The 17,764-nt window shown below is 37.2% G+C and overlaps 1 protein-coding gene across 5 annotated transcripts in view; it reads right to left on the bottom strand.

Moving 5' to 3' along the window:
- Positions 1 to 3,300: 3,300 nt before the first annotated feature.
- The window catches only part of tln1 (talin 1), a 178,761-nt gene continuing 164,297 nt past the window's right edge, over positions 3,301 to 17,764 (bottom strand). For all 5 annotated transcript variants that reach the window (XM_039759572.1, XM_039759574.1, XM_039759576.1 and 2 more), the window contains 3 exons: positions 13,557 to 13,739; positions 6,163 to 6,291; positions 3,301 to 5,530 (listed from right to left, as the gene is read on the bottom strand). In XM_039759572.1, coding sequence (XP_039615506.1) covers positions 5,399 to 5,530; positions 6,163 to 6,291; positions 13,557 to 13,739 — 444 coding nt within the window. In that variant the 3' untranslated portion in view covers positions 3,301 to 5,398. The remainder of the gene's footprint in view (positions 5,531 to 6,162; positions 6,292 to 13,556; positions 13,740 to 17,764) is intronic.

The following is a 17,764-nucleotide window of genomic DNA, read 5'->3' as shown; positions in this document are numbered from 1 at the left end:
AATGAAAATTAACAAAAAAAGTTAATCATAATGAAACCAAAAAGTAGAAAATGATCAGATTACTTTGCAGTAAGAATAAAGGCAGCTTCAGGGGTTTTTCTAACATTCACACCACTGTATTATTAATCCCAACACTGTATGCTGAAAGCTGGCAGAATTCGTCTGAATAAACAAGGAGTTCAGTTAACAGCAGAACTGCCAGGGTGACCTTGCAGGCCCAGATTGCCAACCACTGTTTTAAATACATTCACCATTTTGGGGGGAGTCAGAGCCCACCCTGATACCAGTGGAACATTTAAGGGTAATTATGCTGAGAATGTTGGTGTAGAAGACTTGGTTTGGTCAACTCTGTACAGTTTCTTTCTGTAGTAAAATACACGGCTAAATCTGATCAATAACTGTTTATTGGCCTCCAGGAATACATTTTGATTCTTATTTCCCCCCATGAATGAAGAAACAGCAATGAGAATTTAGTAACATGGTCACGTGGTAACAGATGATGTTGTTCAGTTAACTGGTACCTTTTATGATCACTAAAGTATCTATCTATCTATCTAAAGTATTAGCTCAACATTAAAAGAGAGCATAAATACAAAGAGTAATACGTTAGCACCAACTGTGAAGGTCCAAACTGTGAAGAGCTGATGCCATCACACAATCCACATATTTTAAATGGCAGGTGCCCAAGGTACTCCATATTTTATTAAATATAGGTAAAGACCACATTGATTCTGGTCTTACAGTAACAAAGATGTTAGTGGATAACTGCCTTAAATGAAGTTTGCAATTTAACAATCAATTCTGCCATGATTTCCTCTTCTATCAGAAAATGACTGAACTGTCATACAACACATTTAGTCGAGTATAGCAGGTTAATAGAGAAGGGGATGTCTACTTAATAAATCTACTGTACATTCTCAGAATACTTTGCATAACAATACCTTTTTCATAAAGAGGCACACTAATTTAAATTATGGTACATTCAATAAAGACCTAAAAGTGTGTCACTGCCAAAACAAAACTATGGAAAAAATAATTGACAAAACAAAACACGCATGCAGCCACAGTCAGAGCGACTTCCAGTGTGAAGAACATTCTTGGACAGAGGGGTCACAGCATTATATTATTTTGCAGATTCTTTGTAGCAGCCAGGGTGGGGATTTTTGTAAAGCTAAACAGAAAGGGGTTTAGTGTTATGAACAATAAGGTTCTGGGAAAAAAAAAGGTTCACCTCTAGCAGGATGATTTCAAGAACAAAGCAATGGTAACAAATTAGTGGTTCAGGAAATGGAAAGTGAAGGCCTTTGAAAGGGCTGAATACAACAGACAATTCTGAAGATTACAATTAATAGGCGCTCACCAGCCAACCTGAAAGATCTTTCAGTGGACTTCCATTTTACTTATTAAATTAAGGATAATGGCTTTTATCATTCCAAAACTGGCTTTTCTAAGTTATTGAATTGAGAGCAGTGAAGAATTAGGAGATGTCCTTCTTCCTTGATCAGTGAAGTAGATTTGTACTTTATTGCACTTCAGTGCTTTCTATAGGCTAAATAAAATTTGGAGAGTAATTTTAACAACAGAACCATACACAGCATACCTGTTGTTAATTTCTTGTCAAGCGTATGTTTAATATTTTGTAGCGTAGGCTCATGGAGTGTTTAACTATAGCTGCTTAGATGAGCACTCGCACCGCCAGATTCAGGGACAGTTTTCACCATTAGGTCATACGGCTCTCATTAACACCACAGTTGTACTGCAATATGCAGATCTGTTTTTTTCCTTCTAATTATACCATTTGATGTTGTATTCTTCATGTTCATAATGTTGTCACTTATCCGGTACAGCGACAAGAAAGAAAGAATTTTCCGGCTTTGTGTATACACAGCCATAAATTTGCATTTTGAAGATGCTGGGCCACTACATGGAATTACTAACCATGAAGCAATTACTGTTGGAGTGCAAAGAAAATGCAGAGTTTGAAGAAAAGTTCCTATTGTAGTCACCCTGCTAGTTCCATTTTAAATGTTAGTCCACCTCCAGTGTTGGCACTACAAGCCACAATTTGTAAATTCATTCGCCAAAGCTCTCTGCTCCAAAATACAGACATATAACATGACTCAGTTAATTTGATACATTTCAAAAGCTTAGTACATTGTAAATGTAGAGAAGAACACATACAGTACGCCCTGTGACAGTAGTGCACCCTTGAACCCTCAGGTACAACTCCAGACACCAGGTAAAAGTCCACAACCTTTTTATTTTGTTCTTCCGTGCACCAAGCACCCTCCACACTACTCATACAATAAACCAACAACACTCTATGAATAAACTCTCCTCCTCGCCCAGACACTTAGCCACCCTTCCTCCCAGCTCAGCTCACCGTCTGGACTGAGGCACCGTCCTTTTATAGCCCCTGACCCGGAGGTATTCCTGTCCCGACAGTCCATAGTTCCTTACTCCTTCCGGGTCAGGGCAATCAGTCCTTTTCTTTAACCCGGGAGCACGTTGTTCCTTCCTGTCACGTGACCCTGACGTACTCCCGGGTCATAGGGCATAAAAGAACCAATAAGCCCCCCTACAGCGACTCCTGGTGGCCCCCAAGGTATCCAGCAGGGTTGTGTTAAAACACTACAAAGTCCATAAGGTCCTGCTGTCGGGAGGGCTCCTCCTGGCGGCCTGGGAAGCCGTCAGTCCTCCACAGCCCATACACAATATAATTAAGTTTCATGAGATGCAACGATGGATTTGTCATCATTTTAATATGACAGCACATTTACCTGTCAGCAGGTGTATCTGTGACATTAACTTTGAGTTTGTCTCTCTAAATATTAATTAAATAAAAGGGCACTGTGTATTTTAAGAGGTATTTTATTTCTGATGGAAGACATGTTTTTGAGGTCATGATTCTATAAGAGGACTGTCAGCAAGTGGCAATGAACTGGAGAGGATATCATAAGAATGGATTTTCATCTGCTAGGCTAATTACTATATAGACACAAATGTACACATTTGTGACATTCTTCCCCAAGTAAAATGAAACGAATACAACAACATGATTCAGATTAGGCTTTGAAGACAGTGCCACTAGTGACCAGTAAGAATGGACAAGAGAAAGGAATCTCTCAAATAAATGGAAACTGGTGACAAAAACACAGAAAGATAAGAGCAGTTACAAAATGCAAATTATAATTTATGTGCTCTTTATAAGCTTACAAACAAAACACAAAAATTTCAAAATATAGTAAAACTAATAAAGCACATGGGTTACACCTTGAAATAATATATTGTATGCAAGGATATGTGAAAGCAAGTTTATTAACCATATTAATTTTCAATAAACAAAAAAGTCCACATTTTAATGGGAGGAAGGAGGTTTCCATAATAAGTTTATAGACTGAAAAAAAGAAGGCAATTATATGAAAACCGTGTACAATAAATGAATTATCTGTCACACTTGTGTGAGAAGAAGCAGCACAGATAAAAAAAAAAAATAAAATAAAAAAAATTCTTAAACACTGCAGGCTTTTCAGTGTTTTTATAAGCTGAATATAAGGCTATACATGTAGAATTAACAAAGAAACAAAATGTGTAACAGATCAGTGAGAATGCATTTTAAAAGCCAAATTATGTGACCCTTGTTCAGTTAAACATCTTGATAAGTGCACTTATAGACCGACAAGTTAGTAGCTACATAACAAAGAATTAAAACAAATACGTATGTAGGCACTTTATGCATTGATATGTTGAAAACACAGTTACATACTGAGGCTAGATCAGTAAAAAAAAACAAAGACATGTCCTAACAGTTGAGCTTTAAGGAATTTATCCATTTCAGACACTCAATTCAAACACGGTATTCTTATCTTTGTTCACTTAATAATTAATAGCAAGTTTAAGGCAACTTATTATAAGGAACAAAATACAACATTAAAGAGAATTCGGTGAAAGCAGAATCCCAGGACATTCTGTAGGCCGCGTAGTTACACCACAGGACAGGCGTCACTGCTTTAGAGAGCTCTGTGTGCTCAATAAGGTGGCCGACTCCAAGATAATGAAAGGGTACAGCAGAGTTTAAAAAGTAAATATTAAAAATTGGCTGCTTACCATACTATTTAACGAGAACAAGAACACAAATGTAGACAAACAGTGTTTCAGTGTTTATACAATGTTTTTCTCACCCCACCAAGCTAATTTGATATTTGAAAGATATGATTTTCTTTTCATTAACAGCCTGGTAATTAAATGTTTAAATGGAAAAAAATATACCATTTTTGTATTTCACAAATCATACTGTAAAGCTCTCTTTCATATTATTACCCAAAACTTACAAATTAATCCCACTGCATGTACCTGTATGAACATAGATATTATAAAAGAATGGAGAAAAAAAAAAAAAAAAACAAAAAATACAAAAAGTGTTATAATTGAACATTTACACAAGGCTTAAAAGGAAAGCTACTGCTATTACATTTCTTTTTTCTTTTTAAATAATGATATGCAAAACTTCTGTGAATTATTTTTTCTTTATAAATGATGATATTTTCATTGCACATTTAACCCTTTCCATGTCTGTTCATTGCAGCAACGTGGCTTGGGATGTAAAGACGTCTCGAGTCTCCCCATACACCTTGCATTCTAACATCTTTGGAATATTCACACACAAATAAAACTGAACTCCACAGATACAGACTACGGACTACGGACTGTGTAATACTCGATTTACCTGCCATTTTCTAATTAAGAACTGCAATTCTATTTTGGTCCAGCAGGTGGTACTACATAATTTTGCCATTAAATAGAAGCACCTCCTTATGGTAGACTGCAGTTCATAATCAGGCTGTCGAAAAATGTAAATTTATACTCTTGAATGTGTTGCAACAATTAAATATATTAGTTATAATACAATAATAGTTTTACAAGAAACGAGCGCATCATACTTTAAGAAAAATGCATCAGAAACAGAACATGCAAATTAAAGCAGAGTAAATTCTAACACAGATTATTAGTCTGGCAATTTATATGATTTCAACAAGAAAGATAATAGACTGGACTAATTTAAAAGAAATTCACTGCATATAAGTACAAAGTAGGAAGGATGAGCTCCTCACAGTGATAGTGCTCAACTATGACAATGCATATTTGCAAGTTAGCATTTTATAACAATAATTCTTTAATTCTTGTAAAAATAGATATACTTTGCTCTGTTTTTTAACCAATTGTAATGCATAGAAACATCTCAATCTTCTTTTTGTATAAAACATTTCATTTAGTACTATTCTTGATTTTTGTTTTTTTTTTGTTTTTTAAACTTCAAAGTACTGTACATGTCCTAACTGAGAAGCTAGGTCACAGACATTTCTCTAAATATATAAATACATGGCAGGAGTGTAGTTGTTCAGTTCTGTCCATCCTCCCTGAGCTCAGAAGGCAGGAACTTGTATTGTTGTTGTCTGATCATTGCCAGCTTCTTTCGAGCCTCTTCAAGTTCTCTCTCCTTACGCAACATTTCTTCTTGAGCAGCAATGATCTACGCAAAGGATGTGCAAAAATAAGATGTCAGTATTACTATTATGTATGAAAGAACTAAATTACGGGCCTCTGTTCACACAGTTTACAAATTTTCTCTTCTTACATTAATTTCTAATGTTCTAATAACAATTAACATGGTTTATATTATTACAGGCTCATTTCTACATGATAATATTACAGTACATGATATAAGTAGAACAACATCAGTCTACTATGTAGTCAAGCAACTAATGAGACAGTTAGAGGCCGTTTACAACGATACCTCAGATGTAAATGTTTACATTTTGAAAACTTTTTACAAATAGAAAACAGGGAACAAAATGATAAACAACATTTCCAAATGGATTACTAAGTGCAACTGCATGGAAATGCTCTACTGGGTAAAGAAATTGATACAATTGAACAGCTTCAGGGGTCACTCCCAAAGCTCATGGGCTCCTGTTACATTTGTACTTTGTACATATAAATGAATGGAATATTTTGCATCCTAGATTTCTTTAAAATTTTCATTTAATTTGTTCAATGGTAGTTTTGTATTCACCTCTTTTTATTATAATCATTTCTGCAGTCATGAGGGGACAACTTAAAACATAAGGTGATTTTTTTTAATAAATATAATTTTAAACTCACCTGAGCAATGCCTCCAACCATCTTGCTTTTCACAATAACGCTGGCATCCTCATCATGTGCATCAAATGCAGCTTTCTGTGCTGCCTTTACCAGGTTATCAGAGGCCCTTTTCACCGCATTCCCAGCAGCCTGGAAAAAAATGAATTAGTTAATTATCAAGATGTTTTGCTTCAATTTCTCTTCTAAAAAGTAAAGATTGCAAGATGATACTCTGACTTTACTGAAAGTAGCCTTACAGGGCCAACAATATAAAATCCACAAAGAAAGGTCATAAAACCTGTAATATTTCAAATCACATGCGGCACGGTGGTGCAGTGGGTAGCGCTGCTGCCTCGCAGTTAGGAGACCCGGGTTCACTTCCCGGGTCCTCCCTGCGTGGAGTTTGCATGTTCTCCCCGTGTCTGCGTGGGTTTTCTCCCACAGTCCAAAGACATTCAGGTTAGGTGCATTGGCGATCCTATGTTGTCTGTCCCCAGTGTGTGCTTAGTATGTGTGTGCCCTGCCCGGGGTTTGTTTCCTGCCTTGTGCCCCGTGTTGGCTGGGATTGGCTCCAGCAGACCCCCCGTGACCCTGTAGTTAGGATATAGCGGGTTGGATAATAGATGGATGGATTTCAAATCACACTCAATTTAAGTAACCTTTATCCTTTATTTACAAAACCTCTATGCTTTATTAATATATAAAGATGTAGATTATTTTAGTCAGCTTCACTGAATTGGTCTGGTATTGCTAAGTGCGTGCCCTTTAATGGACTAATGCTTCATTCAGGACTGTTTCTGCATTGCACACAATACTGCTGGCATAGACACTAACACAGGTGACCCTGGATTTCATTTGAAAATGGATGAAAGGAATCATACTGGCTCAGAACAGAGATAAGCTGGAATAAGCAGATTCTATCAAACATCTTTACTTTGTTCAATAATCGATTAGCTGTTCTCAGCCACTGCTGGAAGTGCAGATGTTTCATACAGCTTATAGTTATTCCATAAACTTTCAACTGAAAAGCAGTTAGTTTTACCTCAAATTTCTAAATAATGTGTGCATTGAGTGGCAAATGTTCTGCAATTCTTTACTACAGGCTTGTCTACTTTCAAGTTCTTTGAGGGGAAGAAGGGAACAAATGTAGCACAGCTAAAAGAAGTGAAGGAAAAGGGAGCGTTTTAAAAAGCAGCTATTAGAAAAAGATAAAGCAAGAGATTAAAAGTGAATGGGTCATTAAGTCCTGGAGAAATATATAACCAATTTGGAGAATGAGCTTAGTTTCTTCTGGTATTCTTTGAAAGGAATCTTTGACACCCTGACAAGTAACAAACAAAATGATCAATGTACCCATGATCAAGCAATGTGAAAAGTTTCACAGTAGTCTTTAAAACACTTTAAAATAATCTGCAAACCCTCTTCTTGTATTAACAGATGGCAAGACATTTTCTACATGAAAGCGAGTAAATAAAAGTAAACAAGATTTGTGAACTAGCAATAGGTCCTTTGCATTATTTATTTCCAGTGAGACCAGATACAATTATATTGTTGGTGACATAGTTGCAAGCGTCTCTTGTTACAGCATAAAGTGCCAAGCAGAGAAGGTGGATCTCTGCTTTGAGAAGTGACCTGCAGGACATGAAATCTGCACATTTTAAATGGCTTGTCAAAAAATTAAAAAAAAAAAAGAAAAATGGTGGATTTAAAAAAAAAAAAAAAGCATTCTGTGAAAGGAACAGTCTCTAGAAGTAGGGAAATTTTGTTGCTATTCTGTTTAATGACTGGTGGTAGAGATGGAGTGTAAGGGTGGAAAGGTAACAGGTGTGGGGATACAGGTTTTATGATGGGTTTGTGTCGTGAGGACTACTTGGCTTGGCTTTCAACAAACTAAAACTTCTACAGATGTAAGAGGTACGTACACATTTTGAATGCTGAATTATGAAAGTCAAATCCATTGCTTTAAAGGCAGCAGAGTCTGAGGGCATGTGTAAAATTATGAGACTTTTTACTGTAATGGTGACATGTGAAGTCAGTTTTAAATCCTGGAAAGATGACAGATAGACTGCTGTCCATAGGTGGTGGAAACGTAGTAAATACATTAGCAGGGGGAACCTGGGTGAAAGTGAGAAGGCAGCACCAACACAATTGTCGATATATCTTTTGTACAGCTCAAGTACCTTTGATAAAAGTGGCCAACGAACACAAAAGCACTTGGATGCCTGTGAAAAGGCATGCGATCCTGTAACCAAAAAGTTGTCAAGCCAACACAAAGGCCTTTTAAAAATGAAGGTAGACCATCAACCTATTCTGGGTACTATGCTGTCAAGAAAAGCGGAAATGTAACTTGTGCGATTGTTGCATACAGAAACAAACAACAGAATGTCCAGGATTGGTTGTTTTTAGGAGGTTCCTTTAAAGCCTCTGAAACATAAAAGGCCCTTCTGCCAGACTACCACCACTCCATCTTTATCTGCTTGTTTGTTGACAACACCATCTCAGTTGTCTGTTGGCGGGCCTGTGTTTTCTGGGATCAGAATGTTTACTGGGAACTTGGATAGAACGCTGCCTAATGGAGTTATCAACAGATGTAAAATATACAGCTGGCTAGCTTGAGAAACTTAATGGTGTCAATGATGGCGTTACTCTATCAGTATTGGTCTTTCCTCCAAACTATGTGCTGTGAGGTGAATTATTTAGAAAAAGCACTTAAGGTCAATGTAGAGTGATGGCTTGGCAGCACTACAAAATTTAGGTATTTGCCAAACAGTAATAATTCATCCTGTGAAGGGGAGGCCAGATCATTCAATGACTACAAGAGGGTTTTTTTTTTTTTTAATTTTAATTTAGATTTTCTTCAGCTACCTCTGCACATTAGAACTTTGTTGTTGGTTGCACACACAGAAAGCACAGAATGTTTTCTAGGTGGTTTGATTACTTTACTAATAGTAAGGCAAGAATAGGAGACCCCTTATTGGCCAATGAATGTTCCACAAATTACAGCATTGCTTTTGTAGAATATTACGATTATGTTCTAATATTTTCTGAATGAGGAAATTAACTGCAACGTGAATAAGTAAGCACAGCTTTCCAAACTAAAACTGTAAAACCAAATGTCTGAATGTGTGGTGAAGCATTTTAAACACCACATTAATGACTGGAGGTGAACAGGATTGAATATGGGGAGGCTGGGTTCAAAACTGACTTGATGAACAACATGGGCATCACGGAACAGTTTGAGATCATGCATCAGATATAATGAACAAATAATTTTTAGTACTTTCGATTAAAACTGAAGACACAAACTATTTAAAACCCTTTTTTCAATATACTTAGAAGAAACACCCTTTTAATGTACAAGATAACAAGTTTCAAGTAACACAGCTTTAATGGTAACTTGCACACACCTTTGTTCTAATCATGTCAGACAATTCTAAACACTATTTCCATTTTTGGAAGAAACATCATGTAAAACCCTTACTGGCACCCAGCTTTCCTTGCAAACATTAAGTTAACTTCAGGCAACACCAGTATGATATACAAACTGCTCTCCACCCTGGTGAAAACGTCTGCAAAAAACATGTGACTGCATATATTGTGGCCTACTGCTGACCATTACTTGGACCTTGCTTTGCTGGCACATTGTTAGACACACTGTATCTCTTACCATTAATCAAATCAACAGACTTCTACAGAGAATGCAGCACTGTGCCAAGTGACTTGGCAAACTAAAACAAAAGTCTCATCTATTAAAGCATTTCTTTAAATGGTAAGGTTAACTGAAAAGAAAAATCCTCGTAATGATTCATGACTTAGGGAACACTAACACAATTAATCTTTAGCAGTCATTTAAGCACAGTTTACATGCTCGTTCATTTTTACCTTTTCTGGTTTTTACAGTAATAGACTATGACTTTAGAAAATGAGAACAAACCAAGATTATTTAATGGTGCTTCTGGACTGAAGTTTAATTGCAAAAATAAAATTTGACAGACCAAGAATATTAAAGACCTGGTGCAAAGCCAAACCATGTAGCACTCTCGTCAGATGTACAGTATTTCTTAAGGTAGAATAAGAAACATAGAGTCATTACCACCATGGTCATTATACAGTATATTTTACAAAGTGTAAAATGTTTAAAATTATGCAATTATATAAATTTAATTACTTTACACCAACAGCAATGCAGCTTTAAAAATGGTTTACTTTCACAAACCATTTAGGTAAAGATGTTTGATAAACTGAAACAAAATACTAAGCATGAGACATGACCTTGCATTTATCTGATGACAAACCTAAAGTCAAGTAGAACAAATTGGCTAAATCTAACCCAGCAAGTCCCCAGCCTCAAATTATTTAATCATTTTGTGCAACTAGTCACGTATTGACCAACGAAAATCTGTCAGTTTATTAAAAAAAAAAAAAAATTCAAAGCAAATTCTTGATGTAACTTGGCAAAGTTCACAATCCTGCTATGCAGTGTAACAGAGCACTTTTTTGGGACCTGGGTACATCTTCACATACACATCTGTCATCTCTATCCTACCCCCTTTTTAATCGTCCGTGTGCTCAATGTAATAGCACCTTCTTAAATAAACCTGATAATATACAGTAGCATAAATAAATTACATATATCATATATTTGAATGTTACATTTCAAATTCAAATAATCCTAACATGAAAGTGACACTGTGTTTAATCTATGTCACTATAATAAATATTTGTAATTAAAAACCTAGTTTACAGTTTCAGGGGATAGTCTCGAAATGTACTGCAGAAATCATGTGGAACATTATTACAGGTTCAAAACAGCTGCTACAAACACTTCTTTGAGTTAAGCCACAGCTCTTAGAGGCAGAGAACTCCACATAGCACACAGGGTCAATCAGAAATTAATCTGGTTTCTGGAATGACAAGGCGCAGAATTCAGTTTAGGTTATTGGCAACCTGAAGATCCTGTGAAGCATGTTGATACTCGTTTTGCTTCTGCCACAGGGAATACCAAATAAATATATGCATGATATTGTAAGTAACTGTGCTATAAGCATTGTCCAGGAAACTGAACAAGGGTTTAGAAGCACAAATAAAATGTCAAGTTTTCAGAATTAGCTCAATAAAAAACACCTTTGAAGTAAAACATTCCATGAAACTCAGACCAGAAAAAGTAGAATATTCTGATTGGCTGGTGATGCCGCTTGTTTTAGAATCTGACACATACTACTGTCCTCAAACAGGTCCATAATATTGTGACTAGAATGTGTTACCATAACTTTGGATAAAAATAGAAAGACAGCTAATCCAGAGGCAGCAGCTGTCCTCATGACAATTTTTTTTTATCCAACAATAGTAATAAATACTTTTCATCAATTCAAAAGAATCCTATTTTACTGTTAGTTTTTTTGCCATATCTGATTCTAATAGTAAATTATTATACTATTTATATGCATTTAAAAATCTGCATTAAGTGCAGAACAGGTAAGACTATTTAATGTTCAGCATCAAACACACTGTAAAACAAAATCACTTCAGTGGACTGCAGAATAAGGGCCTCTCATTAGCTGGCATATACAGTGTTAAGCATGAATAGGTTACTTCTTTGACAATATAAAAATGAAAAAGCAAACTTATTACAGTAACACCTTATGGCGTGCCTGTCTGTGGTATATCTTAAGTCTTATAGAATAAATGCTTTTAGTAGGAAAAAAAAAACCTTTCATTCTTATTTAAAAATAAGTCATTCTCTTCATCTCGGACAGGCAGAGCGCCAGTTTGTTTAGCTTTATTAGATATTTAAAAATCAACATGTGGCTTACAGCACAATATAAATGATAAAACCAAAACCATGTAAAATAATGTATTCCAAATGTACTCTTTCACGTGAATATAATTCTCTTTTTTAGAGTAGTGTAGTGTTGATGGTCTTGAATTCCCTAAAGTCAGGCGTTGAAATAGTGATCTTTTTTTTTTTTTTTTAATGATAGATAGATATTCCACCAGTTGTAGTGGGTGACAGCATGAAGGGATGAATTATTAAGACAGTGTGTTGAGCTTAGGTTCTGACCAGCCAGGCTTTTAGACCCAACATTAATTCCAAAGTTACAGATGACTTCCCAACTTTCATTACCACCATAGTTGTAGCCTACCAGAGGCTGTTCATCCTGGAATCCACATAAGAACTTGATTCATACATTAATGGTAATTACATGCACCATACTTTAAAAGTAGTAATAACGTGTAAAGCAATCAAAATGTTCCAGATATCCCACTATCTTGTCAAGTTTTGATCTTTTTGCATATAGCAGTTACACTTTTGGTTTCTTTGCAGTACTGATGTCTGAGACTGTTGATTGCTTGTAGTTCTCAAAATGTTGTACATAATCCTTGTGTACGTTTTATCAAGCCAGAGTAAGTGGTGAGATGAGACGATGACAAACTTTATTTACAGTAAAACAGCTGCTGCATTTCTTTAATTTTCTACAATACTGCCAAATCAACGGACACTTGTAAAATAATGACATTTCAGCCTGGCTTACTATCCACTTACATGCTTTTTTATGATTACAATGTCAAGGTATAAACTAATTGATCAATTATGCATAAAAACAGCTGAGTGCCAACAGTACCTTACTGACTAGTGCATTCTTATTAAGCTCATGTACATTTAAAAGAAGAGTTCACGTATCCCAGTATACAAGTGAGGCTCACCTAGGAACACATCACTTAAGAGGAGCAATACAATATAAGAATGAATGGATATGGCATGAGGCTCTAATGTGAAAGTACGGACAAGTGGTAAGCTTACGGTGACGATTGGGTTATTTAGACAAATATTGGATTTCCTTTATTTTATTTGTGATTTACCTTCTCTGTATTCATGTACTGATATTAACAAAAAAGTTTCATACACTCTGGTCTGGTGCTATTGCTTTAAATTGTAGTATCTAAATACATACAGTACATCAAAATAAATACTATTAAAAGAATACTTAATATGCATAAACAGAATAAAATATTGGCTGGTAAATGAGGGACTACACAAAGTAAATCATTTCTATATTAATTTCTATTTTATGTACTCATTCTAGTAAACAGGTTATTGTATCCATGTATGAGTTTGTCTAGTACATTGTTAATACCAAACTCTGTAAAAGAGGTTTTTATAAAATAAAGATACACTGCTTGATAAAAACAAACAGTAGTGTCCAAACATATTTTACTGAAATGGCACGAGCCAGTTTTTAAAAGTTCTCAGAGCCAGCGCATGTGCTAACATCAGACATAACGGCATGAATCAATCCTGGACAAGGGCACCACACAGGAGTAATATATAACTAACTATGAAGTTCAGTACAGTATGTTAATATACATGACAGTGTTGTCCTGAGGACGTTCCACAAATATGCAATTTTCCATACCTGTAGTCTCTTCATTGCCTCAGAATCTTGGTCAGCCTTCACTTTGCAAGCTACCAGAAGTTGAGCTGTTGATGCTGCCACCTGTTTAGCTGAGGAAATAAGTTTCTCTTCACTTGCGTGACCTTGCACAGCAGAGTTAGCTGCTTCACAAAGATTGTTTGTGGCTGCAGCAACCATTCGAGCCTGCAGAGAAAAAAGCAGTTCATTTGAGTCACGCTCATTTAAATTTGAAATTAGAAATTAATATTAACAATTAAAGGTAACAACCAGTAACTAGTACAGATTCTTGATAGCATTACTTGCAAGTCTCTGAACACAGCAAGGCAGAAAATCGCCTGCTATAAACGGTAACTACCCTGTACTTTATACATGAATTTCTTCAATTCAGGCCTGTAGTATGTTTTTTCCCTTTAGTGTTTTTTTCATTATAAAAAACCAGAAAAGGTAAAGTGCTGCAGAGGCTTTATTTTTTTGTTCTTCAGAATCATGACTCTTAACGGCTGTATGGCTGGACAGATGTGGCCACTGTTTCTTTTACACTGCTTAAGATGCAGACAATTGCACAAAAGTGGGGATTGTAATTCTGTACCTAAAGGGTACATCAAACTACAGCATCCACAAAACTGCTGTTGCAACAGTTTGTATGCTATTCTGTTAGGAGAGGATCACGACCTTAAGATATTGAAGTACTGATTCTCATTCCAGCCACCACAACCTCATGAGGCTACATAAGAGGACACTCCCTTGGAGGAGTCCAATGTCCATACTGAAAGGACTTGACCTCCAGTGTGCAAATTGTGAAGCTAGTGCATCAATGCCTTGATATGCTCAGATGTCTGAAGAAACCCTGTAAGTCTCAATTTATTCATGGAGTCCATTCTCACTGGCGCTGTAAGAGCTTGGTAAAGAGGGCAAGAAAGTCTGCACACAATATTACTGATGCCTTCCTTTCAAGACAAGCACCTACTGCCCTAGGAAGGGAAGCAGGATCATCAGGAAAGTCAGCCATCCTCCACAGTCACCTTTCCTGTTCTTGTATTTTTGCAAACTGTTCAGTACTATTAAAACTTGAAGTTGGCATTGTGAAAGACTTTTAAATGGCTTTATGATGAACAAACTACCCCTTAATCTACCTGTTCAAGTGTTTTTTTCATACATATTGTTTGTACACTTGTCTGATGTTGTTTTTAATGTATGGAACTGTATTCATTGAAGCTATAATTTACTTTCACTTTCAAAGAGCTACAATGACGAATACAACAAAAATGCCCTCACACATACTGCAGTGTACAGTATACCTAAGGCTTCCAACAAAAAAGAAAATGTCAAAGTAAGACAGCAAATTTAATTTGCGAACAAGTGCCATATCGAAGTGTCTTGGCATCCTTCCATTCAGGAAACTCTTTATCAAAAATGTCCTACTCACAAGCTGTCATCTGTCCTGGATCCAAGATAGACACTTATGACATATACAATTTGACATTATGATCAACAGTTTACCAAGGCTGGTCAGCTGCCTCCTAAGTCTTTTTCTAACACTCACCAGGACCCTGGTCATCTTTTTGGGCGAGACCCATTCTTTTCATATCCTACGATGCCACCTCTGACCATGAGTTATTTTAGGCTTCAACCTGTCTACCTCCATCTTGGTGCAATACCTTAGTGTATTTCTTCTCAGCACAACACCAATTGCCTCTACAAGTTTTCAAGTTCAACCTTCATTGGCCACACCTCACTCTCACAGAGCATACTACTCCTTACACAGGTTCATGAACCTTTTCCCTTCAATGCTTGATGCTCCTTTAGAAGTCAAAATATGGTACAAGTCCTGGATTTCCTTCCATGTACTTTGCTCCCTCACTACCATTGTCATGGCCCTACTCTGTCTGCTCTCAACAAATCAGATAAGCAGCAGAAATTCTCTACTTTCTCCACAACAAAAATGTCAGTCTCTAAATTTACACTTACCACATTAGCATCCTGCACCCATCTCACAAACTTTCTACGAAGAAAGCAGACTACCTTCCACACCAGTACATCTTTTATGCACCCACTTACAATAACCTGTATATTGGATTGAGTTTCTCCCAACATCTCCTCTGCACATAAAGTATATAGGCACGCACCAACCCTTCGATGTCTAGTCTCCAACTGTCATCTTGTTCTTTATTACATTTAGAGTAGAATCCCGATTATCCACACCCTGACTTACTGAGGTTCAGCAATATCCAAGGTGAACCTGTAAGTGTAATACACTGCTTTTCTTATAATTCATAAAAGATTTGCCCTGGATACTGTACCAAGCAGGTAAATACCATACTTTTAATCTCAGCTGTACTGAGCAAGTGGTCAAGAAGCTGGTTACTGCAGGCGTGACTCACTCACTTCTCCTAACTGCACTCCTCAGCTATTGTCAGTGTATTGGTAGCATTGGCCATGTACACATACTCTACTGTTTCAGTCACTAAAGTTTTTTTTATTGTTCATACATTTCAAAGGGCTGCGTTGAAGTGCTTGTGTAAACCACAACCCCACATTCACTGGATCAGAGGATAGATCTTTGCCGAGTGAGCTAGATGGAGACCTACATCCATCAGCCGCACAGAGCCCGTCTCTGATCACTGTGAGTGGTACACATCCCTGGTCACCTCAGCAGATCTCTCTTTGTCATCTCCCACCTTCTCTGCATAGCATTGCTACTATAGCGGCCCTCTGATTTATCTGAGGTAGCATCAGTCCACATTACCTTGGATAATCAGGGTTTTACTATATTTTGAGGCCTTTCACTTCTAAAATAACTTTCTTCTTTTGGCTGCTCCCATTAGGGGTCGCCACAGCGGATCATCTTCTTCCATATCTTTCTGTTCTCTGTATCTTGTTCTGTTACATCCATCACCTGCATGTCCTCTCTCACCACATCCATAAACCTTCTCTTAGGCCTTCCTCTTACCTGGGAGCTCTATCTTTATCATCCTTCTCCCAATATACTCAGCATCTCTCCTCTGCACATGTTGAAACCAACACAATCTCGCCTCTCTGATTTTGGCTCCCAACCATCCAACTTGAGCTGACCCTCTAACGTCCTCATTTCTAATCCTGTCCATCCTTGTCACACCCAATGCAAATCTTAGCATCTTTAACTGTGCCACCTCCATCTCTGTCAACTGCTTTCTGATCAGTGCCATCGTCTCCAACCCATATAACATAGCTGGTCTCACTATTGTCCTATAGACCTTCCCTTTCACTCTTACTGATATCTGTCTGTCACAAATCACTCCTGACACTCTTCTCCACCAATTCCACCCTGCTTGCACTCTCTGCTTCACCTCTCTTCCACAATCCCCATTACTCTGTACTTTTATTAAACTCATCCACCTTCGCCACCTCTACTCCCTGCATCCTCACCATTCCACTGCCCTCCCTCTCATTTACACACATGTATTCTGTTTTGTTCCTACTGACCTTCATTCCTATCCTCTCTAGAGCATATCTCCACCTCTCCAGGGTCTCCTCAACCTGTTCCCTACTATTTCTACAGATCACAATGTCATCAGCAAACATCATGGTCCACAGGGACTCCTGTCTAATCTCGTCTTTCAACCTGTCCATCACCATTGCAAATAACAAAGGGCTCAGAGCCGATCCCTGATGTAATCCCACCTCCACCTTGAATGCATCTGTCACTCCTACCGCAGACCTCACCACGGGCACACTTCCCTCGTACATATCCTGTACAACTCTTACGTACTTCTCTGCTGCTCCCGACTTACTCATACAATACCACAGCTCCTCTTGAGGCACCCTGTCATATGCTTTCTCCAGGTCCACAAAGACGCAATGCAACTCCTTCTGGCCTTCTCTAAACTTTTCCATCAACAACCTCAGAGCAAACATTGCATCTGTGGTGGTCTTTCTTGGCATGAAACCATATCTAAAATAGCTTTCTAATTCAATAAATTCCTGTTCAATTCCTCTTTGTTTTTTGCCATATAAGAGCTCTAATGGCAATCAATGTACTTGTCTGATCACGACTTCCATCACTATTGTAAAAGCAATACACTTGGGATTCTCTTTTGAGTGTATCTTCACTGCACCTTTACCTCAAAACACTCACTATCTCCATCTGTAGCCCTGACCATGTTCAGGCTTCTTCATACCTTGACATAAATACAGATACTAGCTATTCATCCATACAGCTCACCATCTCT

This window comes from Polypterus senegalus, chromosome 7 (assembly GCF_016835505.1).
Source record: "Polypterus senegalus isolate Bchr_013 chromosome 7, ASM1683550v1, whole genome shotgun sequence".
Lineage (NCBI taxonomy): Eukaryota > Metazoa > Chordata > Cladistia > Polypteriformes > Polypteridae > Polypterus > Polypterus senegalus.
This window is presented reverse-complemented; position numbering and strand designations above follow the sequence as displayed.